The sequence below is a fragment of the Cervus canadensis genome, chromosome 29 (assembly GCF_019320065.1).
Source record: "Cervus canadensis isolate Bull #8, Minnesota chromosome 29, ASM1932006v1, whole genome shotgun sequence".
NCBI lineage: Eukaryota > Metazoa > Chordata > Mammalia > Artiodactyla > Cervidae > Cervus > Cervus canadensis.
Window position 1 is genome coordinate 812,869 of NC_057414.1, and position 27,352 is coordinate 840,220.

General features: G+C 41.9%; 1 protein-coding gene across 2 annotated transcripts in view; it reads left to right on the top strand.

Moving 5' to 3' along the window:
- The first annotated feature begins 8,399 nt into the window (after positions 1 to 8,399).
- Positions 8,400 to 27,352, top strand: part of GRM5 (glutamate metabotropic receptor 5) — a 598,074-nt gene continuing 579,121 nt past the window's right edge. For both annotated transcript variants that reach the window (XM_043451882.1, XM_043451883.1), the window contains exons 1-2: positions 8,400 to 8,533; positions 23,860 to 24,721. In XM_043451882.1, coding sequence (XP_043307817.1) covers positions 24,061 to 24,721 — 661 coding nt within the window. In that variant the 5' untranslated portion in view covers positions 8,400 to 8,533; positions 23,860 to 24,060. The remainder of the gene's footprint in view (positions 8,534 to 23,859; positions 24,722 to 27,352) is intronic.

Below are 27,352 nucleotides of genomic sequence, written 5' to 3' on the forward strand. Positions count from 1 at the left end.
CCCACCCTCGCCTTCTCCCACAGAGTCCATAAGTCTGTTCTATACATCTGTCTCTCTTTTTCTGTTTTGCATATAGGGTTATCGTTACCATCTTTTAAAAATTCCATATATATGCATTAGTATACTGTATTGGTGTATATCTTTCTGGCTTACTTCACTCTGTATAATGGGTCCAGTTTCATCCATCTCATTAGAACTGATTCAAATGAATTATTTTTAATGGCTGAGTAATATTCCGTGGTGTATATATACCATAGCTTCCTTATCTATTTGTCTGCTGGTGGGCATCTAGGTTGCTTCCATGTCCTGGCTATTATAAACAGTGCTGCAATGAACATTGGGGTACATGTGTCTCTTTCAGATCTGGTTTCCTCTGTGTGTATGCCCAGGAGTGGGATTCCTGGGTCATATGGCAGTTCTATTTCCAGTTTTTTAAGGAATCTCCACACTGTTCTCCATAGTGGCTGTACTAGCTTGCATTCCCACCAACAGTGTAAGAGGGTTCCCTTTTCTCCACACCCTCTCCAGAATTTATTGCCTGTAGACTTTTGGATAGCAGCCATCCTGACTGGCATGTAATGGTACCTCATTATGGTTTTGATTTGCATTTCTCTGATAATGAGTGATGTTGAGCATCTTTTCTTGTGTTTGTTAGCCATCTGTATATCTTCTTTGGAGAAATGTCTGTTTAGTTCTTTGGCCCATTTTTTGATTAGGTCATTTATTTTTCTGGAATTGAGCTGCAGGAGTTGCTTGTATATTTTTGAGATTAATCCTTTGTCTGTTGCTTCGTTTGCTATTATTTTCTCCCATTCTGAAGGCTGTCTTTTCACATTGCTTATGGTTTCCTTTGTTGTCCAGAAGCTTTTAAGTTTCATTAGGTCCCATTTGTTTATTTTTGCTTTTATTTCCAATATTCTGGGAGGTGGGTCATAGAGGATCCTGCTATGATTTATGTTGGAGAGCATTTTGCCTATGTTCTCCTCTAGGAGTTTTATAGTTTCTGGTCTTACATTTAGATCCTTAATCCATTTTGAGTTTATTTTTGTGTATGGTGTTAGAAAGTGTTCTAGTTTCATTCTTTTACAAGTGGTTGATGAGTTTTCCCTCACCACTTGTTGAAGAGGTTGTCTTTTCTCCATTGCATATCCTTCCCTCCTTTGTTGGAGATAAGGTGTCTATAGGTATGTGGATTTATCTCTGGGCTTTCTATTCTGTTCCATTGATCTATATTTCTGTCTTTGTGCCAGTACCATACTGTCTTGATGACTGTGGCTTTGTAGTAGAGTCTGAAGTCAGGCAGGTTGATTCCTCTGGTTCCATTCTTCTTTCTCAAGATTGCTTTGGCTATTTGAGGTTTTTTGTGTTTCCATACAAATTGTGAAATTATTTGTTCTAGTTCTGTGAAAAATACTGTTGGTAGCTTGATAGGGATTGCATTGAATCTATAGATTGCTTTAGGTAGTATGTGCATTTTCACTATATTGATTCTTCCAATCCATGAACACGGTATATTTCTCCATCTATTTGTGTCCTCTTTGATTTCTTTCATCAGTGTTTTATAGTTTTCTATATATAGGTCTTTTGTTTCTTTAGGTAGATATACTCCTAAGTATTTTATTCTTTTTGTTGCAATGGTGAATGTTATTGTTTCCTTAATTTCTCTTTCTGTTTTCTCATTGTTAGTGTATAGGAATGCAAGGGATTTCTGTGTGTTAATTTTATATCCTGCAACTTTACTATATTCATTGATTAGCTCTAGTAATTTTCTGGTAGAGTCTTTAGGGTTTTCTATGTATAGGATCATGTCATCTGCAAACAGTGAGAGTTTTACTTCTTCTTTTCCTATCTGGATTCCTTTTATTTCTTTTTCTGCTTTGATTGCTGTGGCCAACATTTCCTTCATTTTATATTTCTAGTGACTTTTATATCTCACTCACATTTAGAAACTTGGCAGACTAAATGCATTGAATAAAATCAGATAAAATAACAATCTCTGTTTTGCAATAAAGCAAACTGAGATATGCCGAAAGATTGTCCAAGCTCTACTTCACTGACACCAATGTCTTTTGGTTTTCAAAATATAGCAAGTATTCTATTACTTCAGAGGTTATATTTGTTGTTCCCTATGCCTGTAAAAACCCTTCCTTTCTTCCTTCTCTCTGGTAAACCATACCTCCCCACCACCAACACACAAACACAAGCACACAGAGAACCTTTTCTGCATAGTTGATTGCAATGGATCCTTACCTGTTAGTAATGCCTCAGAGATAATTTATTTTTTAATGTTCTATACAAACAAGACACCGAGATCCCTCTTCATGCCATGCTATTCTTTATAACTTACCTTGTCCAATTCTTCTTTGCCTCCAATCTACAAGTTGAGAGACAAATTAGTTAAGTTTATGTGTTCCTTAGTTGACTGTACGCTCCATGAGGACAGGGACTAATTTTACTTCATTCATCACTGAACCCCAATATCTAGCTACGATTGACACACAGGAGTTTAAAAATACCTAATCAATAGCATGAAGAAATCAATAAACATATAAACATTCATATATTCATACTTAATAGCTATTGGCTCTTTAAAGCTAAGCCAGTATTTACTTATTTTGTTTATCATTCTTCTTGCTGTCCCTCACATAGTAACTGACAAAAAGAAAAGAAAAAGCCTTGATAAGTTTTCATTAAATGAATGAAAATAAAATTCCCTGAAATAAATTATTTTGTAAAGCCACTTATAATCTGTTAACTGGTGGGCTCAGAGAAATATAGTTGCAAAACCTTTAGAATTGCAATAACTCCTTTGGAGTCTAGAAGTGAGCAGGTAAAGTCTATGAAGCACAGATGTAAAAACAGAATGCGAAAGGTGGGTAAGAGTGCCCAGGTTGGAAAAAGGTGCTGTCAGTAAGCTTGCAAATCTCTTACAAACCTACTTGTCAGTAACGTTAGCTGAGAAAATGAGTGGCATGTACCGTGTATACCTCTATTTTCATAAATATTCATTTAAACATTCAAACATATTGAGTTGCTTTTAGGCTCTAGAATTGTTTTCTAAGAATCTGAATACATCAAACAAACATAGATTCCTTCTTTGAGGAGCCCGCATTCTAATGGAAGGGAAGGGAAGACACACACAATAAACAATAATCACAACAAACAAATGGGTACATTATATGGTACATGGGACAGTATTAGATACAGGGGAAAACAGATTTGGGAAGAGGGGGTCAGGAGTACTGAGACTGTAAGGGAGAAGAGGTTACAGTATTAAATATGCTAGTCTGGGAAGGCTTCATTAAGGAGGCGTAGGGAAAGAGCAAATTAGCCAAGATGGTGCGGTGAGGCTCTCTCGCCCCTCATCCTCTCGGCCTTCCCCCCACGTTCTGTGAATAAAGATTATGTTAACAACCGAGATCACGTCTAGTACTGCGAAGCGCGGCACGAAGTTTGCTCTTGGCCACGGACTAGTTTCGTTCTGCAAACACATACAAGCTCCACCCGATGCGCCCTTGGTGAAGGAGTCGTGTCTGCGGCTGCGGCTCTTGCGCCAGCCGGGAGAGACCAGGTCTGCAGCTCCTACGGCTCCCTGAGTTTTCTTCCAGCCTCTTGGCTCATGCCTTGCCTACTCTGGGTTCAGAGAATGGTGAGATACAGCAAGGCCGGAGGTAAGATTTTAGCAAAGATTTGAAGGAGAAGAGAGGGCCCAATGATGACTTGAGAAAGAGCATTTCATGAGGAAGAAACAGCTAATGCAAAGGCCATCAGTGTTGGAGCATGCCAGGCTTGTTTTAAGAAACATCAGAGGGGTCCTGGTGGCTGTGGTAGAGTGAGGAAAGAGGATGAATACTAGGAAACCAAGTCAGAAAGGTAATGAAGTGGGAACAGACTCTAGAGATTCCATCTGACTCTGTTTCAAATGGAAAATTACTGGAGAATTTTGAGTCAAGCTAGCTTCTTAAAAAGAAAAGTCTGGCTGCTTTGTTGAATATTAGATTGTAGTGAAAAAGTGAAGAAGCTGAAAGACCAGTTTGGATGCTACTGCTGCACCCAGATAAAAGATGAGGGTGGCTTGAATCAACGTGGTATGTGTGAAGGCGGTTAGAAGTGGTAGGATTCTGGATAGATTTTGAAGATAGAGCCAAAAGGATTTCCTGCCATTGTCATGTGTGAGAGAAAGAAAAGAACCAAGGGAAATTTCAAGTTTTAAACTTAGTAAGTAGCTTTTTCACTCTTTTTCACTATTCTACGTAAGAATTCCAATATTTTGATTATTAATAGCTCATGCCTGGATGCTACGTCACTTCAGTGTGTGACTCTTTGTGACCCTATGGACTGCAGCCGGACAAGCACCTCTGTCCATGGGATTCTCTAGGAAAGAATACTGGAGCGGGTTGCCATGCCCTCCTCCAGGGGATCTTCCAGACCCAGGGACCGAACCCAAATCTCACTGTGTTTCCTGCACTGGCAGGAGGGTTCTTTACCAGTAGTGCCACCTGAGAAGCCCTATTAATTGCTAATCCTAAGGTAAAAGTCTTACCCTTGAGCAATTTGCAATGTGAATTTGCTTTGGGGACTTAAAACAACGAACGCTCCTTATTTTAACTTTTACCTAATTCATCACTTTGTGAGGTTAAAGCTGTATTGTAAAATGTCACTGAGCAATTTAAGATTATATAATACTGTTTTCCTTTCTCAACTGAAAGTATCACTGTAGCTCAACATGAGGAATGTCCTTTAGTTCTAGCTTTTACAGCATGGAAGTCACTATGTCCTGATAAACTATATGATGCATTTATGGAGTGCTTTATCATTTCTGACATGCTTTGAGATGTCCTGTTTTGTCCCATCCTCTCCATAACCCTGGGAGACAGCAAGAAAGATGTGCAGGAAATTGAAGAATTTAAGTGACTGAGCAGTCACTGAGAGCCCCTTCTTACATAGGTTCAGGCCACTTGTGTGCTTTAAGCTAGTTCCCCACGATGAAAAAAGACAGGGAACCAGTTGTGTTCCATGCTCATTCAAAGCTAAGTGCCCCACACAAGGATCAAATCTATGACCATGTCTTCATCACCAATGCCTCAGTCAACTGGGCTTGCAAATAATTTTCTTCATCAGACTTAATCACACTTCCAGAATCATCTAGTCATTAGTTTCGCTTTATTTTCCTCACTATTTTTGTATTCTCTCATCTATACTACCTTATCTTTTTTATTCAGGAAGGTCCACCAGAGCTTTGCTGGCCTCTCTACAAAGTACTAAAGCTTGCTTTGCAGATTTAATCAAAGAATCTCAAAAACAAAGAATGCCACCATCAGTACACAGGAAAAGTGGGAGAAGAAAGATGCCATTGTAAAGACCAACAGGGTGTGAGATATATATCTTTTTTTCTTGTCGAATCCGGAAGGGAAGCTATGAAAGAACAACTTGCCGTGCTTTAAAAAGAGTCTTGTGTGAAACCTGCGTTAGTAGTGTCTACCTTATAACCAACTGCCTGACCTCAGGGTCCTCACCTTTTAACCTTTCACCCAATTGCTGCAAGCACATGACTAGGGAAACATAAGGGGGCACAATAATCATACAGTTGTAATGTCTTTCTTTTAAGCCGTGCAATTAATTTATACTAATTTCTTTTTTTCAGAAGCAGAAATGAAGTCTGATTTCGGAATTTAAAGATAACCTCAGTATTTCTTTACAATATTGGTCAGTTACGGGTCGTCAAGGGAAAAGGAAGTTAAGTCATTTAAGGAAGTAAAAAATACTTAATTGCTACAGAGGAAGAAATTTTAATGGACGTAGAAAGAATCCTTTGCAAGAAGTGCAGGCAAATACAAAATGCAAAATGGCATTATTAAGTAACGCTATTAAAGAGCCCATTCTTTCTAATCATTCGCACCTCTGAATCCTCTTGGGGTTCCCTGAATTCCCTGCACCCTCCCGCAGTGACACCCCTTCTCCCAATCCCGGTCGGGGTTTGAAGTGCCATCGTCAGGGAGAAGCTTATGATCTACCTGCTCCCCCAGCCTCTCTCTGAATGACAAGCCACCCACGCCTCCCCGCACCGCTCTGCTCCTCCCGCGGCTCCGGAGGGAAGCCGAGGCGCCGCAGAGGGAGCCCGAGGCGACCCTGGATCGAACCCCAAGCCTCCGAGGCTCCAAGACCCCGGTCTCCCGGCGTCTGCACGCCCGCTCGCTCCCCCGGCCCCGCCGCGCGCCGCAGGAGCCGGGCCGGCGGGCGCTGTGCTTCCAGCCGCGTCTGCCCGAGCGCGGCACGTGCTCCCGGCGCGGGCCCGAGAGCGCGAGCGCCCAGGCCTCCGCGCCGCCTGCCGCCGCCGCCGCCCGCACCGCCGCCGCTAGCGCCCCAGCCGCAGCCCAGGCCGCTCGGCGAGCCCGGGCCGCCGGCCAGAAGCGGCCGGCCGGGGACGCCGGGCTCCGGGCGCGCACCCGGTAAGCGCAACGCGTTTCTCCTTCTTTGGGCTCGGGGGTCGCCGTGGCGGTGGCGGTGGGAGCCCGCCGGGCCCCCTCCCCCAGCGCAGGGATGGAGGGCCGCCCGGCAAGGGGCGGGAGCCGGGGCGATGGACCCGGGAGGGCGGGCGGTGGGCAGGCGGAGAGCCGGGGGAGCAAGGGACGCTGCGAGGTCCTGCAAGTTTGGAAAAGTCACCCGCCAAGGACATGTGCTGGGTGAATCAGACAGGAATCTCGAGTCCGGAGCCTAGGCTCCCGCGGCGTCTCTCCAATGAGAGCTTTATGAAGATCGCTTTGCTTGTATTTGCATAAGTGAGGAATTTAAGTGGGCTCGTTTCCATAGAAAATGAACTAAAAAAAAATCAGAGGAGAGAAAAAAAAAAAAAAGAGGTCTGAGCCAAAGGGAGGGTTTGGACATCTCTTTCTGTCTCTTCATGCATACCGATACATGTGCACAAAGGGGCGCATTTAGCAAAGGACGGGATTCTCTATTTTTGAAGCCATTAGGTGTTGGGAGCTCAGCTGGTGCTTCACCCTGAAAAAGAGATAGCAAAAGAGGAATCTCGTTGAGTGTAAATGCCAGTGTTCCATTTCTAAAATGACACTTCCATGACTACATTTCCGAGAAGGAGCGGTTTTCTAGAACAGGGGCCATTTTAAGGGGGTACACCTGCAACTCTGGACCTTTAAGCTCAAGTTTATGTACTCCCTCTGGGGCCAGGAAAACATCCTTACTCCAAGTTCCTTTATGGGACTTTGCAAAAGATGGGGTCAGAAAGAGGGTGATGGAGAGAGAGGAAAGAGAGGAGGGCTAAACATGACTGAATGGGCTGTGTACGGTGCCAGAAGGAGCAGGAGCCTGGGAGTCAGGTTTGCCATCACTGTGTTTCTTTGGTATCACCCTGGGTTAGTAGTCTCTGGGCTGGTGTCTAGGAAAATGTGTGACCTTGAACATGTAGAAATGCGGAGGCTCTTCTGTGTTTTGGGTCACTAAGGTCCCATGTAACAGCAGTGTCTGCCTAGGATCAACTGGGTTTGAGGATCTGGACACAAGGAAGGAAGACCACCCAGAAAATCTGGATCAAGGGAGCTTCAGGGTAAAGGATCAAAGGCATTTGCAAGCTCTTGGCTGTGCTATTGGTGTCATGCATACAGAGAGGTCTGTAGAAATGGCTGAGAAGGACAATCAGACACGTTGCCTATAGCCAAGAGAATCTGGAGTTCTGAATGTGATTTGGAGAGGTTCAGATCCACAGAGTCTAAAGTCACATGCTTTCTTAAAGGTAGCAGTTAAAGAAGAAAGTTGGGTGGCAAGCTGGGATGTTCTTTGAATGAGGGTTGGGAAATACTCTGGAATTGATTCTAGTACAAGGACAATGAATGGCACCCTACTTTAAAGGTTGGGCACTCAGGTGATGGCAGAACAGTTAGAGTGATATTTGAGAATACAGTAATCTGGGCAGAAGGGTTGGCAGAGAGAAGGGCTCCTAGACTCCTAGGAGGCTACTGGCACCTGCCTAGTGTCCTTGACACCCCTGCCACTTGTGTGCAGAGGGCACGGGTGCCCGTTCCCCCTCAACACAAGCTCACCCTTAGAATTTAAGGATCTGAGTCCCAGGCATTGAGATGAGAAAGTGCACATGGGGAAACTCAAGTCCTCGGGGTGTGCCCCAGCCCCCCGACCCTGGGAGCATCTGGCTGTGGAGCTGGCTTACCCATCCAGATTCGATCCGAAGTCTGCGTTCCTAAAGGAACTCACTGTGCCACTTGGTGGCACCAAAAAGTTGCGCTGAGAACTCTCTCTCTCTAAACACAAACTACCACCCCTCCCTCCTCCGCGCTTCCCCCTTCCCCCCTTTCTCAGTAGCAGGGAGAAGCGCTGCACACGCCGCCCTCAGCTCTGCTGTTCTGCGCGCACCGAGCGCAGGAGATGAGCTTAAGATCATCTTGGGGCGGGGGGAGCCCGGGACCGGAGAGGCCGACTCTGCCCCGCTGATCCGCGCGGCCCAACTTTCCGGGGGGCTGGCTAGACCGCGACTTCCTGCCTGCTGCGCCGCCAACAGGGGGTAAGCTTGCTAAGTGTCTGCGTGCCTAGAGGGTCCCCGGGCCCGCCGAGGACGCAGGGGCTGTAAGCTTGCGGGGCGCTCCCAGTTGGGTTTGGGGGAGGGGGTCGCGGGTGGAGCGGCGGGGGTGGCCAGAACCTCCAGGTCGAAGCCCGCTCCATTCGCGGATGGCTTCGGTTAAACCTGTTGGCGAGACAGGGCGAGAGCAACGGGGGGAAAGGAGGGAATGGCCGCAGGGGCTGGCGAGGAATTCTGCATGCCTTCGGGGGCGAGGTCCCGCGCCCCAAGGCCAGGGGCGGGCGTTCAGAATTCGGACTAGGCTCCGCCGACCCACCCGAGGGCTCAGAATTCAGAGATGCGGAGGTGGAGGGGAAGAGGGGGAAGAACCGCTGCCCGGTGGATCGCTTGGCGGCGGTGACCGCGGCTCCTGCGGCGGGAGCCCGGAGGACAGCGGGTGGTGCTGAAAGCTCCCTCTCCGCTCCCGGTCCCGGCCCTCCGGCTCTCCCCTGGATGTAGCTTGCCCTTCGGACACAGAACCCGCTAGTTACCCCCAAGAGGCATTGCCCCGGCTACAGCCACTTGGGAAAGAACCCAGGGCAGGCCGACGAGCCAGCCAGGTGCCCAGAGCCTCGGCTGCACCTGGGACCTCACAGAGGGAAGGGAGGAGTCCACCTGCAGGGCTCAGGTGCTGGTGCTAGGTCTCCCTCCGGAGCAGGTGCCGTGGGGAAGGGAAATTGAGGAGCGGGTAACAAGTGCCCCTGCTCACTCAGGCACCATCTCGGTGCTGCCTAAGCGGAAGGGAAAGCTCTCGAGTGAGCTCTCGAGTGAGACTCTCCCACAGTTTACTCTCCGCGGAGAAGCTGACACAGGCTGATCAGAAGGTAGTGGCTTCTTGCCGCCGTCTTGATACCCTACATGTTTCATTGTTCTGAGTCCCGTGAGGCTGAGCCAGAGCTCATCTGTATCCTTGATGCTCACTGCTGGCCTTTTGAGGCAGCAGAAATGATTGTGTGGGTTCTGTGCAGCCCCCCACCACACCCCGAGGGGCTCAGCTTAGGTATTCTGCAGAATCCTCTTGGCGCTGCAACATTCTAGACAGTCTGAGTTTCGGAGTGTTCAGGCATGCCGCCTCTTGTTAGATGTGCTTCGTGTGCCTCGTTCCTCTCGTGGAGCACAGGGCGTCTCCTCCTTCAATTTCTCTCATATCCATGCAGTTACACGTTTGAAATTTAGTTGTGACTGTTTTTGTCCTTTATGGACGTCAGTTTCTGTTTAAAAGGATCTTTGGTTGGGACTTGAAAATCCTGCTTGGTGAACTCATCAGGTTACTTGGTCTCCCAGACTCCAGCCTTCTCCAGCGGAAACCTTTTCAGCACTCCGGACAGATCCTACAAGGTTCGGGGGTATTTTGGTTTGTTTTTGAAGAATGTGAATAGAACGTAGTATTTCCTACATAACTGCTCGACTGCTTCTTTAAGAGAAAAGCTTTCCCTGATCATTTAAACTCCAAATATATTATTTAGGTAGTTTCATTGCACTCCCGAGACTGTTGCTATCCCAAGGTAATGTTTTGGCTGTAGGTTACGCTCAAAAAGAAACCGAAGTCTTTTAATGTTCATTTATTAAAGGGCATATTGAGATTGTTTGGAGGAGAGGGATGGTATTTGAATATTCAAGTACTTGCCCAGTTCTTCACTTTCTTTTCATAGGGAGACAAGCCTTTGCCATCACATCATGGTACACAGTTTTTTATGGACGTGATGACAAATGTCAAGTTGAAAACTGAAAAATTCACTCATGGGTGAATTTTTGATATGTCCAACCAGTACAGAATATGCAAACTTTGAGAATATTGAAGTAACTACATAATATTTTCAGTTTTTACTCTGCTCATTGACCTTGTTATATTATCTATTCAATGATTTTTCTCATTAAACATGTTTACTTTCATGACTGAAGGATTTTAGTAATTCTAATTTTTTTTACATTTCTTCAAAACATGTTGATGGTTTTATGAGTTGTATTATATTGTCTCTTATGGGATTTTCAGGGCATTTTATAGATAAAAACTAAATTAAATGCCAATGAAAGTAGAAAAATATGAAATAAAGTTAATGGTGAAAAATGTTGCACTTATTTGTGTACCATTTTTTTCCAGGATTTATGTCCTCGTGAGATGAAGAGACACACTTATTCCTCCTTGTACTTCTTGCTGTGTTATTTTAGTAGATAGTTTAAACTAACTTCATAAAACAGTGAAGACTGTTTTTTGATATATGATGACATATGCTGAAGTTGATCAGTTTGGAGTTTGGGTAAATTGAAGATGTATTAATACAAAGTAGAAACCTTCTTACAATTTAGAAATATGTGTCACTTTTAATATTCACAGAAATGTTGATACTAGTCCCAAAGTATCATTTAGTTATCATTTTCATTGAGTAGAGCTTGGAGAATATAAGAATATAGGAGCATCAAAAGAAATATTTTTAGCATATGATATGATTGTATAATGTAAGAAAATTTAAATTTGATTTTGCATTTTAACTATTTGAAACTAAGAAAATATTTTCTTGATATTTCTTTCTCTAAGTTAAAATGCAATTCTATAACACAGTTCTAAAAAATGTTATGTCTTAAGCATACTTTCATTTCCTTTAAATTCTCAAACAGGAGGAAAAATATTTAGATTTTACCAGCTTTAATCTCATTTGACTTGTATGTACCTTTAGTCAGAAGGAAAACCAAGCAAAGGTCTTGATGCATGCTTATCTCTGCTCTTATAACTATCAATTATTGAGCATAGGAACCATGCCAAGTACTAAATATGTTAGTTAATACATATAATAATCTTACAAGGCAGTGATTTTTCTGTAGTTAAAACTGAGGGTTTTTCCCTTCCATTGTCATGTAGTGGAGAAGTGGAAAAAATAAAATTATATGTGGATATAATTTTAGACACATACCTTCATACATAACTCTCTCTCCACACACACACTTACACACTTACATACATACGTCTGATTTGTTTGAAACTCAGACTTATCATTTTTCCATTATATTGTTTTTGTTGTTTAGTTGCTAAGTCGTGTCTGACTCTCTGAGACCCCTTGGACTGTAGCCCACCAGTCTCCTCTGTCCATGGGATTTCCAGGCAGGAATATTGGAGTGGACTGCCATTTCCTTCTCCAGGGATCTTCCTGACCCAGGGATCGAACCTGGGCCTCCTGCATTGGCAGGTGGATTCCTTACTGCTGAGCCATTAGGTAACTTTAGTCTGTGATGTGGCTAAACACCGTGGAATGATTTCATTGTGGTTTCCAGTGACTTGTGATATAATTGGGAGTGGTGCTGCGGCTGCTGCTGCTAAGCCTTTTCAGTCGTGTCTGACTCTATGCGACCCCTTAGACGGCAGCCCACGAGGCTCCACCGTCCCTGGAATTCTCCAGGAAAGAGTACTGGGGTGGGTTGCCATTGCCTTCTCTGAATTGGGAGTATAGACCCTTGCAAAAGATTGCTTGAGTTTGAATCCCAGCTATGTGGCTTATCAGCTATGTGACCTTGGGCAAGTTACTTAGCTCTGCCTCTCTCCCTCATTTTTGAAATGAGGAACAGGTTGTAACACTATTAACCTCATTGAGTGATTATGGTGAATTAATTACACAAATAGGCTTCTCTGGTGACCCAGTGGTAAAGGATCCACCTGCCAGTGCAGGATACATGGGATCGATCCCTGGGCCAGGAGGATCTCCTGGAGAAGGAAATGGCAACCCACGCCTGTATTCTTGCCTGGAGAATCCCACGGACAGAGGAGTCTGGCGGGCTACAGTCCATGGGGTCATAAGAATCGGACACGACTGAGCGACTAAACCACCACCACCAATGCCATCTTTGACAGTTCACTCTGTATTTCTCAGATTGATATTCCAAGCTTCAAAACAAGAAATGTAGCCAGAAACAAGTTACAGTGTGAAGAAGGAGAAAGGCAAGTCTATTCCAAACTACTCTCCTTAGAGTTATTAGAACATTTCAGAAAAAGGCTTTGTGGGACTGACACATCCAGAAGGCTCTTGTCTTCTTTTTTTGATGATTATGTAGACCTTGACAGGATGAGTTTCAAGTAAATCAGCAGTTTTCAATTGGGAGTGGCTTTGACCTGCAAGGAACATTTGACAGCGTCTAGAGGCATTTTTATTCATTCACAAGGGTGAGGAGGTGTATGCTGTTGGCATCTTTAGATCAGGGATGCTCTAAACATCCTGCAATGTGTAGGATGGCAGCCTGCCAAAACCCCCAAAATTACCTAGTCCAAAATGGCAACAGGTGTAAGGTCAAGAAACCGTAATCTAAATGATTCTATGCAACAGAGTTAGCTGTATTTATTAGGTTTGTTTGTATGGCTTCTGAATGTAGCTGATTCACATTACATAAGAATTTAGTGGAAAGTTGAATTTCCAAAATGTTTTGTAGCCAATGCGTAAGGTTTAACTAACCATCCCATTTGGTCGGAGGGGAAGCAGTAGCATCTGATTATGTTGAGTGTGGGTTTTGGAGCCAGAGAGAATTGGATTCATGTCCTGACTCTGCCGTTCATTATATGTGTGAGACCTCTGGCAAGACTTTTCACCTCTAAACCTCAAATTCAAGAGAGATTTAATGTAGGTAGTAATCATACCTACCCCACAAGGTCGTCGTGAGGCTTACATTAAATTATGCTTATATATTATTTAGCACAAAGTAGCCACTCAATAAATATTAGCTGTTAATAAGTAACTAGAGATTGAGTTAGAAATGCAAAACCACATTTTCAAGCACCTGATGCTAGGTGATATAATATGCACAATAATGCTTTACAGTCTTTCGAGGTATGCCGTAAATAACAAGAAAGCAGCTGAAGGCTGCAAAATGGGAAGAAGTTTAGAATCCCTGCTTGATAATTAAATTGAGACTAGTTAACAGTCGATCACATCATTTTTATTGCTTTGCTGTAGAAGGCTGTTTTAGGTCTTCATGGACTACTAAACCAGTTGTGTAATGATTTAAGATGATTTAGTGAGCTTTATTCTACTGCCAGCACCTTTTAATTAACACGTAAAATTACAGACTTCACTTTTGCACAATGTTATTTTATGGCCCCTTTTTGCTTTAAAGGGATTTCAGTTTAACTATGGCATATTTTTCGTCCTGGGCTAGATGGAGGGGGTGCTGGACTGTCCTATTTACAAGGTCACAGATGTGTGCTTGAGATAGCTACGACAATGGAGATTTCCCCAGACTGCGGTGCTCTCAGTATCGTTATAGCCCAGAGTCTCTTATCTATGGGATGCACTTGTTTTCAGGAAAATGTATCCGAGGCATCCATGGCATATGCAGTGTTGACACCCCTGTCTGTGAGGAGGCTGTTGCTCAGGCAGAAGGAATCATTTTAGCGCTGATGTCTTGAGCTGTGTGGTTTGCTTGTGTGGGGATTAAGTTATATAAGAGACATCTGTGCCAGAAAGATGGTCAGCATTTGAGAAAATTGTTGAGAATAAGACAATGCAACTGTGAATCTGATTACTATCTAAGTTGCCATTTATGCTAAATTCTATCCACCAATAATTTCTTCTCCATCCTCACTTAGGATACAATATGAGACCTTATGGTTCCCTGAGGCACAGTACTTTTATGCATATTAAATATATGTCTATTTTCTATAATGGGATAGTGATTGATTTTATTTTGGTATGAACCTAGAATATTGAATAAAGCAGCCTAGTACTTCTGAAAATAGGACCCTGAACCAAAATATCATGTAAGTTATAGTATTTATGTAAACTCTTATCATTTACTACTTTTGATTGAATTATAAAGTACTCCATATTTTTAGATCACAGGTTTATAATATTTTGAAAGCTTTTAAAATTACTGTGTTAATTAATTTCTTCCCATTATCTATAGCAAGAAAATACATATAGAATATACATTCACATATGTATGAATTTAAAAATATATATATCTACCCCTACCACATCAGAGTTATAATTTAAAGCAAATAATTTGTTCTCTTGGGGATTCTGTTTTCTGATATATGAAATGGCAATAATCAGACATTCTTAGTGGTAATTTTGTTTAGTTTAAAATGGGATTAAAAGGGAAAAGGCTCTGTATGTTGAAAATAAAATAATATGATTTTACTATCTTTTTTTTTCCCTATAAGACCCTTGCTAAATGAATGAGTGGACCTCCTGATGCAATAGCTAGGGAGAAAGGGCCTCACTCATGAACTTGTATAGAAGCAAGAGAGAGAAGGTTCCTTTGGGAAGAACACTGTGTGGTACACAGATTAATAAGCTTAAGGAGAAAGGACTGAGAGTGACGTTAATGCCGCCTTTTACAGTCTAAGTTCATAGATTGTAAACCGTGAAAAGATTTATGCCAGCAACATCGTGCACTTGTCCTACAGAAATACATTGAAAAGTAATTAAAGTGCAACACTGTTTAGTATAGTAGTAAAATCTATGAGGAATCTAAATATTCAAAAATAGGGAGTAATTAAATTTTTGGACATTCATATAATTGAATATGATGCAGCTGTTTGAAAGAAATAGGAGTTCTAAGTGTGGATCTTGACTCTGCTCTTCACTTGCCTTAGAATCTTAGCCAAACCATCCTCTCTCTCTGAGCCCTAGATATGTCAAGTGAAAATATGCATAAAATGATCTATCTTGCAGTTTTTTTTAATGATAGTTAAATGACATTTCATGTGAAGTGCTAAGCACAGTGCCTAGAACATAGTAAGCTGTTGTGAATTATAATCTTATCATTATCCCCATCTTCAAAATGAACTAATCTCAAAAGATACTTATAATACATTATATAGAGAAGAATAAAATATATTGCATTGTAGATTTCATACTGATATTACATTTAAATAAAAAAATCTGTGTGTTAAAGATTACATGCTTAGAGAATTATAGAGGAGCAGAACCAAGTTTCAGGACGTGATTAAATATCAGTTTTGAGATAATATTTTTCTGGGTTCTAGTGTTTGAGTAAGCTCTGAGAGTTGGTGATGGACAGAGAGGCCTGGCGCGCTGCAGTCCATGGGGCTTCAAAGAGTTGGACAGGACTGAGCAGCTGAACTGAGTCCTAGTTCTGCTAAAAAGCATTATTCTTCATGAGTCTCAGTTAAACTATATCATATAAGACTATTCCTAGTTCTGTGTTGCTGTTTTTCTTCATGTATCGAGAAGCCACGTGGAGCACCAGAGGTTTCTCCCTCCTACTTCGGTTAGTCTGCACTTCTCTTTTTGATGTTTTCTGTTGCCTGGATCCATTGGACAGGAGGATTTTCATCATCTATTTTTTAATTTTCCATAGTGGGATGGGGCCACTGTCCTTAAATCTCAGTCAAGTAGCTGACCAAAAAGCCTGGTGGAGGCAGTTCCCTTTATTCGTTCATTCAGCAGAATTTATTGAATATCCATTTGGTGTAAGGATTATATCAGCTGTTGTGTATGGCACAAATTTAACCTTTAAAGGGTCTGAAGTCTGTTTGAAGACAAAACTTGTATATAAATAGTGATAGTGTTGTTGAGGTTTAGTCACTCAATTGTGTCCAACTCTTTGTGACCCCCTGGACTGTAGCCCACCAGGCTTCTCTGTCCATGGGATTCTCCAGGCAAGAATGCAGGAGTGGGTAGCCGTTCCATTCTCTAGGAGATCTTCCCAACCTGGGGATCGAACCTGGGTCTCCTACATTGCAGGCAGATTCTTTCCCATCTGAGCCACTAGGGAAGCCCATAAGTAGCCATACTATTAGCTGCTTAATAAATCATATGAAAAAGTATGGATGAAAATGCCTCTTGAATGGAGAGAATAAAGTACATCCTGCAAGGTAAAGACCTGGGGAGATTTTACAAAGAGACTGTTTACAAATATTACTTCATTCAGTCCTCATTAAAACTCTTTGAGGTAGGTACTGTTCTCATTCCAGTTAGGCTCAGAGAGACTAAGTGATCAAGGGCCCACAGCCAGCCCATGGCAGTACCAGGATTCAAACCCAGGTCTGCTTGACTCCAAGCCGATGCTCTTGAAAAACTCCGCCTTAAAGGCCATGAAACAAGATTATATCAGGGCTAAGAACCAGTGTGAACAGAACCACTGGGGCAAAAGGATATACACCCAGAAGAGAAAAAAATTTAACTTGACCAGCAGATACCCTGGGCTTCCCTCAGCTCAGTTGGTAAAGAATCCACCTGCAATGCAGGAGACCCTGGTTCAATTCCTGGGTTGAGAAGATCCCCTGGAGAAGGGAAAGGCTACCCACTCCAGTATTCTGGCCTGGAGAATTCCATGGACTGGATAGCCCACGTGGTTGCAAAGGGTTGGACACGACTGAGCAACTTTCACTTTCAGCAGACACCCAACTGGGGGGCAGTTTTAGGAGTGATCAGGGCACAAGGTAGACCGGGACAGAAATTTGGAAAGCAGATCGCTCAGTCCAGCACTTAAAAAATAGTACAAATAATGGGTAGTCTTCATAGCAGAAATTCAGAAAATTACAAAACAAAGGTAAAAAACAAAGAAGAAATGAAAAATTATTCATATTCCCACCACCCAGTGGACATCTCATTATATCAGTTTAAACTGCAAGGAGATCAAACCAGTCCATTCTAAAGGAAATCAACCCTGAGTATTGATTGGAAGGACTGATGCTGAAGCTACAACACTTTGACCAACTGATGTGAGGAGCTGACTCATTGGAAAAGACCCTGAAGATGGGAAAGACTGAAGACAGGAGGAGAAGGGGCCAATAGAGAGTAAGATGATTGGATGGTATCACTGACTCAATGGACATGAGTTTGGGCAAATTCTGGGAGATAGTAAAGGTCAGGGAAGCCTGGCGTGCTGCAGTTCATGGGGTCACAAAGAGTTGGACACAACTTAGCGACTGAACAGCAACATTTCCAGACCATGTGTGTGTACACCCACACTCATAATATTTCTTGCGAAAACACAGCCATATCTGTTTTTTAATTTTTCTCAATATAATATGTGTAGTTCACATTTCATCTCCCCTCCCCACCCACCACACATACACTTTACAAGATAAGCTTTCTATTCAATTTCTTTTTCAGTCTCTTTTACTGTTTTCTCCTTGTCTCTGTTTCTTTCAGAGTTTAAACATTGGAATTCCTTGAGGGCTTAGTCTCAGAACTAGTTTCCTTTCTCTAATTCCTAGGTCATTTCATCCAGTTTCGTGGTCTACCAAAAAAAAAAAAAAAAATCATACCGATGCCCCCTCCGTTGATATCTCCTATGAAGACCTCTCTGTAGAACTTCAATATCAGATGCTTATTAAATATCTCTTTTTGAATTTCTACCAAGTATTAAGGTGGCGCTGGTGGTAAAGAACCTGCCTGCTGATTCAGGTAGATGGAAAGATGTGGGCTTGATCCCTAGGTAGATAAGATCCTTTGGAGAAGGAGATGGCAACCCACTCCAGTATTCTTGCCTGGAGAATCTCATGGACAGAGGAACCTGGTGGGCTACAGTCCACGGGGTCACAAAGAGTCACATGCATTAAAAATTGATGCATTAAAAAACTGAATTTTGGTTATCTCCACCCAAGTCTGTTCTTCGACAGTTTTCTGTCAACATGACACCATGAACCTGAAACCTTAGTGTCCTCATTGATTCTTCTCTTTCCTTTGTAGCCCCAGGCAGATCCGAGAGCAAACACTTCCACTCTGTGGGTGAATTAGAGTCAGAATCCTGTGAGTTCTCAGCCATCCATACTACCACCTCCCTGAATCACTGTCGTCTTTCCCGCCTGAATCACTGCAGCGGTTTCCCAAGTGCTTTCTTGGTTCTGCCTCTGTGCCCGTATTCTTGTTGAAGGGTTGGTCATCTGTGTCCCTCCTCTGTCAAAGACTCCTTGAACAGTTGGTCGTGGTCTGTCCCTCCTCCATTGAAAATTCTTCCAGAAAGTCACTCTCACACAGTTTTACAGCCAACGTCTTTTAAAGTCCAAGAAGGCTTTGATCATCACTCTAGCTCTAGACATCCCTTCTTCCTCTCTCCCAAGTTTCACTTCGCTTCAGTCACCCTGGCCTTCTTGCTGTCTCTCAGCACACTAAGTATAAACCTTCCTCAGGGGCTTAGCCTTTACTTTTTTTTTTTTAACCTGGAATTTTTGTTCCTTCGGTATTTGCATGACTCATTCTCTTTCACAAATTTTACAGTTTAAACTTCTTTGGCTACACTAAAAAATTTTATTTTTCATAACTCTTGACCGTTTCTATCTTCCTTTCCTGCCTACTGTTTCTCTGTAATCTTCATTACTGTGTAGCATGCAATATTTTACCTCCTTACCTGGTTACAGGCTCCAGTGAGGGTGTGAATTTGTGTCTTTGTCTACGATTGAATCCTCCGCAACTAGAAGAGTGCTTATTACAGAACAGTTATTTAATAAAGACTTACTAGACAAATGAGTGATGCTGTCAGAGTTAGGATATAATCTACTGATCTATTTGGAATTTATGCTCTATTAATTTCTGTATTTTGGAGGCACATGGGATGACTTGTTGCCTAACTATGTAATATACTGAGTCATAGCACAGTTCTGTCAAATTTCTAAGTCATAATTTATTTCAAAGTATATTGCATGGGCCAAAAAGTTTGTTTGGATTTTTCCATAAGATGTAATAGAAGAACCTGAACGAACTTTTTGCCAACCCAATACTTTCCAGGTATCTGAGGTTCATAGCTAGTATCAGTAACATACAGTCCCTGTGTGTATTCAAGGCAGATGATGAAGCAATCATCGATTTATCATCTGGCAAGTCACAATCTAGTAGTCGATGCCAGGGCAATAAAAATACATTTGTGCTAGATAGTCATACACTTCTGTACCTTCTATGAGCTGAGTGGAATATGGAATATTCATCACTCTATAGTTTTTAAGCAAACTCGTGTTAGATTCTCTGTCCCTTGGAAGTTCAAACTGTGTTGGGTGGCCCCTCTCATTTTTCATGGACTTTGGAAATAACCTGTTTTGAAAGAAGGGTCAGTAATGTGACCAGGGATGATACAGAGAGTGTGTTATAGAGTTACTAGGTGTAGACATGAATTCTTGCTCCACCACTGTTTAAGTGATTGGCTTGTTTTTAAGTTACCAAAACCCATTATGTCATTAGGAAAATAGAGATAATAAACTAATACCTATGTCTCTGGATTGTTCTAAGGATTTTTGATATACACACAACACATACAAAGGCATACCCACATACAGATCTAGATATATAGTGCACATAGTATATAATCTGTGGGAATGAGAAAAAGAGAGCCTTGTATGTGTCTGCCCTTATAAAGTGCTCAGGAGACTGTCTTTTGTCTTCTCTGGCATCATATGTTCTTATTTTCTCTCCTTACTTGCTGAGCTGCCTGTTTTACCACAGTCTTGCCTCTTTGTGGGACTGACTTTTCAGCTGCACTTTTTCTTTATCTATACTTGGTCTTCCCTGGTGGCTCAGACGGTAAAGTGTCTGCTTACAGTGCGGGAGACCCGGGTTCGATCCCTGGGTTGGGAAGATCCCCTGGAGAAGGAAGTGGCAACCCTCTCCAGTACTCTTACCTGGGAAATCCCATGGATGGGGGAGCCTGGTAGGCTACAGTCCATGGGGTCACAAAAAGTCGGAGAAGACTGAGTGACTTCACTTTCACTTTCACACTTGCTCTTCAGGTAATATTATTCATTCCAAAGTATTTATATATTGGTCACCGTCAATTTACATCTCTAACCCAAGACGCTTCTCTCGGTCCAGCCTTATATATCTACTTTCTTCTTTGACAGCTATACCTGGGTGCTTCTAAAGCATCTCAAATTTAACATGTTCAAAAGAAAAATCATTGTTTTCCTTGGCTTTCATCTGTTTCTGTTCCAGTCAATCCTATCTCTCTTAATAGTACCCCAAATATGCCAGTTTTATTGACTCAAAACCCAGGAGTAGACCCTAATTCCCCTCTACCTTACCCAGATCCAATCCATCTGCAAATCCAGTTGATTCTACTTGCAAAAGATATCTGATTGTGTCCACTTTTCTCCATATCCATTGTCACCAGTCACAGCCAAGTCATTATCATCTCTTACCTAAAGTATCATGTCTCCTTATCAAGTCCTCTATCCAGAACAATGAGGAGAACGAAATGGCATCCCACTCCAGTAGTCTTGCCTGGAAAATCCCATGGATGGAGGAGCCTGGTACGCTGCAGTCCATGGGGTCACTAAGAGTTGGACACGACTGAGCTACTTCACTTTCACGCATTGGAGAAGGAAATGGCAGCCCACTCCAGTGTTCTTGCCTGGAGAATCCCAGGGACGGGGGAGCCTGGTGGGCTGCCGTCTTTGGGGTTGCACAGTCGGAGTTGGTTGAAGCGACTTAGCAGCAGCAGCAGCAGCATCCAGAACAATGAGCAGCTCCGACAGTCTTTTCTAAGACTTCATTGTGCCAGTCCATTTGTTGACACCTCCTCAATGGCTTTCTGTTGCACTTATGCTCCAAATTCCTTTTAAGAGCCTACCACACCCTACGTGGTCTGGCCCTTTCTTATCTTTCCAATCTCACCTTGTACCACAGTTGCACTCACGCTTTATGTTCTAGCCATGCTTTTCACATGACTGACTTAGTTTCATTCTTCATTTTATTGTTTGCATTCATCAGGTTCCAGCTAAAGTCAGGTTTTAGTATCCTCATCTGTTATCTCCATGTGTGGTAAGCATGTACACCCTTGAATATCTACACCTTGAATATGTACACACCTTGAATATGTACACCTAAGAATATCTCTCTTGAATATTTGATTCCCAGGACAGAGTCATAGCATGGGCCATAAATATATGTTCACTGAGTTAATGAATAAATGCCTGGTGTAGGATGAGTGCTCAAAGAAAGATGATAAGGGTAAATCATCAGTGTATTTCACTGTACTTTGTTATATTAGTCTCTCCCACGCCATAGTTAATGATATTCATTGAATGAGTTAAATAATTCAGCCTATCATAAGAAGATTTTATATATATACATGTATATTCTCAGTACCTGGGGCTGGCTGGAAATAACTAATGAATACATGAGACTGGTATTTTAAATTCGTCAGTTTGATGGGCCTCTTCCAGTCTCACATCACTTTGATGTTCTTACATAATAAAAATGAGCCCTGTTTCCTTACTAGATTTGCTCACTAACATTCTGGATTTAATGAGAGATTGTGATTGCTTTTACTTCAGATTTTTTCTGTCTGCAGTAGAATTCACATGACCAGGAGAATAAGCATTGGTCCCCAAGTCTTTGCTAAGTAAAGTGAAGGGAAAGCTTGAGAATATTCAGATAATTTCCCAGTGACAAAATGTCTTTGCTTCGTTCCCCCTTGCTTACAGTGCCAACTTCCATACCAAAGCTGATTTTTCCCCTAAATATTGCTAAAAATCTAGTTGTTCTGGAACATCTAGCTATTTTGATGAGAGGTTTGTGTGTGTGTTTGGCAATATATAGAGGAAGCTTTCTCTGTTGCCATAGGAGCAGTGGAAGGAAATGGTGAAAATGAAGGTGAGAGTGATTAGAAATATGATTCAGGTTATATTCATTTTGTGTCTGGACTAGAATTTTTGCAGATCTGACGACTTTTGAAAACCATTAGTATTCTTGAAGAAGCATCATAATTACATAAATTCCTGAAGCAACATCACCTGTCTTTGAAAAGTGATGATTGGGAGTTAGTCACTTTAAAACAATTTGAGATCCTTGGCTGGAGGAGTGGATATCTTACAGAATAAGTCTCTTAAACAATCCTTTAAATAAACCAAATCACCAATCTGTTCGTTCTCTTTTTACAAACCATGCTAGAATTTGCTGTAGGCAACTTGGGACAATTTTTCCTTCTTCCCAGGAGTTTAAACTGAATTAGATGACTATATTCATAGCTGTCTTAAGTTTCTACTTGGAAGTGTAGTTCTATGTACTCCTCCTTTCAGCCCTTTGACTCTTCATGATGTGGAAATTTTTCCTGAATCAGGAGTAAAGAATTGATTACTGTCAATTTTATTATAAGACTTTGTAATTACTTTGAAGACTCTGGAGAACTGAGTGCATTGCCAGAGAATTTTCTGTCCTCACCACCTAGCCACTGAATGCCCTTGGAAATTTAATAATAGAAAAAAAATCTCTTGAATTTATATAGCCTTTTTCAATATATAAAACATTTGCATAGCTGGTATCTTATATCAATTCCCTTAAGGTCAGCATAGCACATATTATCCCCCTTTTTCAGATGACAAAATTCTTGTGCTGAGAGGTTAAAACAATTTAGTAACAGTTCTTAGTAGCAGAACTGGAATTTGAATGTTATTTTCTGCAAAAGTTGGTACCCATTTCACTATGCCTATGTATTTGGGGTTGCTTTACTTTATAAATCTTCCAAACCTCTTCCTTCTATCCTACAGTTCATTTAATGTGCAAATATCAGTCTGGCCTCATTTGTTATTTTCTGTATTATATGGAAACTAAACTTAATACTTTCTTGTTGGGAACATTATTCAACTTGCTTTATATTGCATTTGAAAGGGAGGATGTAGGCTTTTTTTGAAGTAACTTTTTTTAACTTGCATACTCAATACATGTTCAATGCTGGAAATTTGGAAGGAAATAACATTTCTAAAATGCAAAAAAACCCCATCATTTTTTATTGAATATCACCAGTGTCTAACATTTTGGGATTTTTTGGGGGAAGATTTTTGTTCATGACATACTTCTTTTTTTAGGATGCATTCTGTTGCCTCTGTGTCATAATATAGGTTGGCCTCCCACACATAATTTTTGGTTTTGTGTACTCCATATAGGGATTTTCTTGTGGCTCAGATGGTAAAGAACTTGCTTGTAATGCAGGTGACTCAGGTTTGATCCCTGGGTTGGGCAGATCCCCTGGAGAAGGAAATGGCAACCCACTCCAGAATTCTTGCCTGGAGAATTCCATGGACACAGGAGCCCGGCGAACTACAGTCCATGGGGTCGCAGAGAGTTGAACACAACTGAGCAATTTATTCCATACAAACAAACAAACAAAAATTAACAAAGTAAAAATTAACAAATTAACAAAGCAAAGTAGGATCAAGATGCTTAAACAAGCTGCTTTTATTGAATCACGAAATCAGAAAGGAGACAAGAAAAAGATTTTGGGATTCTTTTTTTTCAAGTTACATCATAAGCACTCTCTCCGCGACCATAAACAGAACTTCCCAAACTGGTTATACTTCTGTTGTTAAATCCCCTTTCTGCTTACTTTTCCAGGTGTTGAAGATCATGATCACCTGGATGCGTCTAACCACGTGGTCCCTGGAGACATGATGGTCCTTTAGCGAGCGCATCTGAAGTCCTGGCCGACGTTTGGGGTTGCCACTCACCATCCGACATCGTTGGATTCCATCTGTCAGAACCCTCCTAGATTTCCCCCACCATGCTGTCTTTATTAGCTTGAACCCCTTCCCTAAAATGGTCCTTCTGTTGATCCTGGCAGTCCTGCTTTTGAAAGAACATGTCCGTGGGAGCGCACAGTCCAGCGAGCGGAGGGTGGTGGCGCACATGCCGGGCGACATCATCATCGGGGCCCTGTTCTCTGTGCACCACCAGCCCACGGTGGACAAGGTTCACGAGCGCAAGTGTGGGGCGGTGCGCGAGCAATACGGCATCCAGCGGGTGGAGGCCATGCTGCACACCCTGGAGCGCATCAACTCGGACCCCACGCTGCTGCCCAACATCACGCTGGGCTGCGAGATCCGCGACTCCTGCTGGCACTCGGCCGTGGCCCTGGAGCAGAGCATCGAGTTCATAAGGGACTCGCTCATCTCCTCGGAGGAGGAGGAGGGCCTGGTGCGCTGCGTGGACGGCTCCTCCTCGTCCTTCCGCTCCAAGAAGCCCATCGTGGGCGTCATCGGGCCCGGCTCCAGTTCCGTGGCCATTCAGGTCCAGAACCTGCTCCAGCTTTTCAACATACCTCAAATCGCCTACTCGGCCACAAGCATGGATCTGAGCGACAAAACTCTGTTCAAGTACTTCATGAGGGTCGTGCCTTCCGATGCCCAGCAGGCCCGCGCCATGGTGGACATCGTGAAGAGGTACAACTGGACCTACGTGTCGGCGGTGCACACAGAAGGTGAGTCTTTGTCACGCTGATGTGTCTCTGCCCTCTAGCTTCCCAGTTAACATTTCGAGGTTTGGAGGGCTGAAATTGTCCTAATCATTTGAGATTCTTTGGGTGTCTCGGTTATACCAGTTATATAAGAAGGGACAGGATAGCAGATGTCTGGAGCAACATAGATTTAAGCTAAGGTGATTGGATACGTGGCCATTAGTTGGCAAAATATATATATATATATTTGGCTTACTATTACATTATTTGTACTTCTTCTATAATGATGCTAGGGACTTTTAAGTTCTAAATCTGCTCTGAACTCCTGACATCTTTAACAGTTGCTCTGAGCGCCCTCTGAGAGGCTCTGTGTTACAGGGAGGTACACTTGAGTACACATCACGCCTCAAGGCAGCCAGATCTGGCCCAGGTATATTGTAAGAGAAAATGACCAAGCAGTTTACTCTAACAACTATCGTTCAAGAGTGTGTCTGGTTAAATCTGAAATGGAGATGTGTATGAGTTAGTTCTATCCTTGTACAAGACATTCTCTGGAAGTGCAAGTTTTAATAATTTAATGTTAGTTGGCTTTGAAATTTATTGCTGCTTTATGCTGAAAGCATCATGAGGGAGGAAAATATGACTGAGGTAATATTAGCCAGATAATTTTATTAACCAGATAATATTAGCCTTATTTATTGTTGGTAGTCCTTTTAAAGTTCTTTTGTATAATTTATTAATTCTCAACCAAGACTGTTTGAACAATAGGTTTGATTGGACCTACAGAGGTTAAGACACCCAAATCGTGAGGTTTGCTCATCATGCAACACTCCTTCTAAGAAAGCATGCTGCCTATGCTAAACCCTGAGGTATACCAAAGAAGATGCATAAATACTTTGTTAGGATTAGCTGAGATTTAAGAATTCTGCAATAACACTGTCAGTATGTTCCAAACAATCTAGTCTTGTAAACTGTGAGATTACGTTATTAGGAAATTAATGAAATGGCCAGAATAAGACTCCTTCATAGGTTGGGAGCCAGTCACCAGTTCGATTTAGCAAACCTTTCAAGTGGCATAATATGGATCACACTGTGTGGCCACTCGATAATGTTCAGAGTTGCACAAACATAAAACAATAAGCTTCTACACTGATTAAGACTTCTATGCCTCTGGAAATTTTCATACATAATTTTATGGGTTACTTACAGAGATGTTGATGTATAGAAGTTTTGCACAATGGCTAGGTGATTGGAGTAGGAGACCTTTGAAATTTCTTTCCCATAATGCTGAGATTTTTCCTACATAAGCATTATTTCCTTTGATTCTCACAAGCAGTGATACAGACAATCTAGATATTTTGTTTCTATTTTAAAATACAAATGTTTCAAGAATTTAAATAATTCATCCAGCAAATATGTGATAGCAACTTCAGAGGCAGAAGGGGGGCTCATAGCTACAAATTTCTAACTCAGTAACCTGTTAGAATTTAGTAGAATCCAATAGAAATACACCCACAGGATATATTTACGCAGCACATATTTATTAAGTCCCAATATGCAAATACAGTACTAATATTCTGTGAAGGATGGCAGTGTGTTTCATGCATTACTACCCTCAGTGGGCATGCAATCTGGCAAAGGAGGTGGAGCTTGCACTAATACTTACATAACCATAATCCAGGATGACCAGAGTTACAAATGTTTCTAAAGTAAATTGAAGTAGAAAAAAAAAATCACATCTTGCTCCATGGTGATGGAGGCCAGGGTGGAGATCTTAGAAAAGAAAATGAATTTGATGGTGAAATTTTAACTGGATGAATACTGACAGTTGGTGAAAATTAAGAAGGCATGGGTTTTCAATAAAGGACATGAAAAAATATAAGAAGATGAGACAGTATCTTCTGTCTAGCTTCAGAAGAATTGGTTGGTCTGTGGGAGATACTAATCCAAGATTGTATTCAAACAGAAACTAGTCATCATGGATTCTTACTAATTTAACTTTTTTTTTTTTTAACCTAAGTGTACACCGGTAGTGAGTGATATAATAAATTATAGTATGTCCACATAATATGTTATTACGTGGCTATTAAAATAAGTGAAGCACTTTATAGATAATGAGATCATAATGATCTTCACAATCATTTTAAATGAAAAAAACACAGCATAGTTGTATATAAATGGTGGGTTATTTGTATAAAATGGAGTTTATAAACACCATATGATTGAACATTCATAGAATTCTTCTCAAGAGAAGACCAAAACTGGTAACAGTTGTTCCTTCTGGGGAGGGATTCTAAAGAGTTAAGGAATAGGGTGGAAGGGAAGACTTTCTTATCTTATGTAATATCTATATGCAAACATTTGAAGTTGTGTGTTACAAGCATAGGCTACCTATTGCGACTTAATAATAGAAAATATTCTCTTTGAGGGCAAAAAAAGGAATAAAAATGATTGCCAAATTTAGGCAAATTTAATTATTTTTTAAAAAGTAGGCCGATAAAAATTTTGTTGACAAATTTGGACAAAATATTTGGAAGATACCACTGGGACACAAACATTAAAGATTGGAAGAAATGCTCTTTGGTTTGTTGTTTTATGTGGTTAATCAAGAGGTATTTATATTGCTTGGCTCCTGAGCAAGTAAGTGGCTAGTGA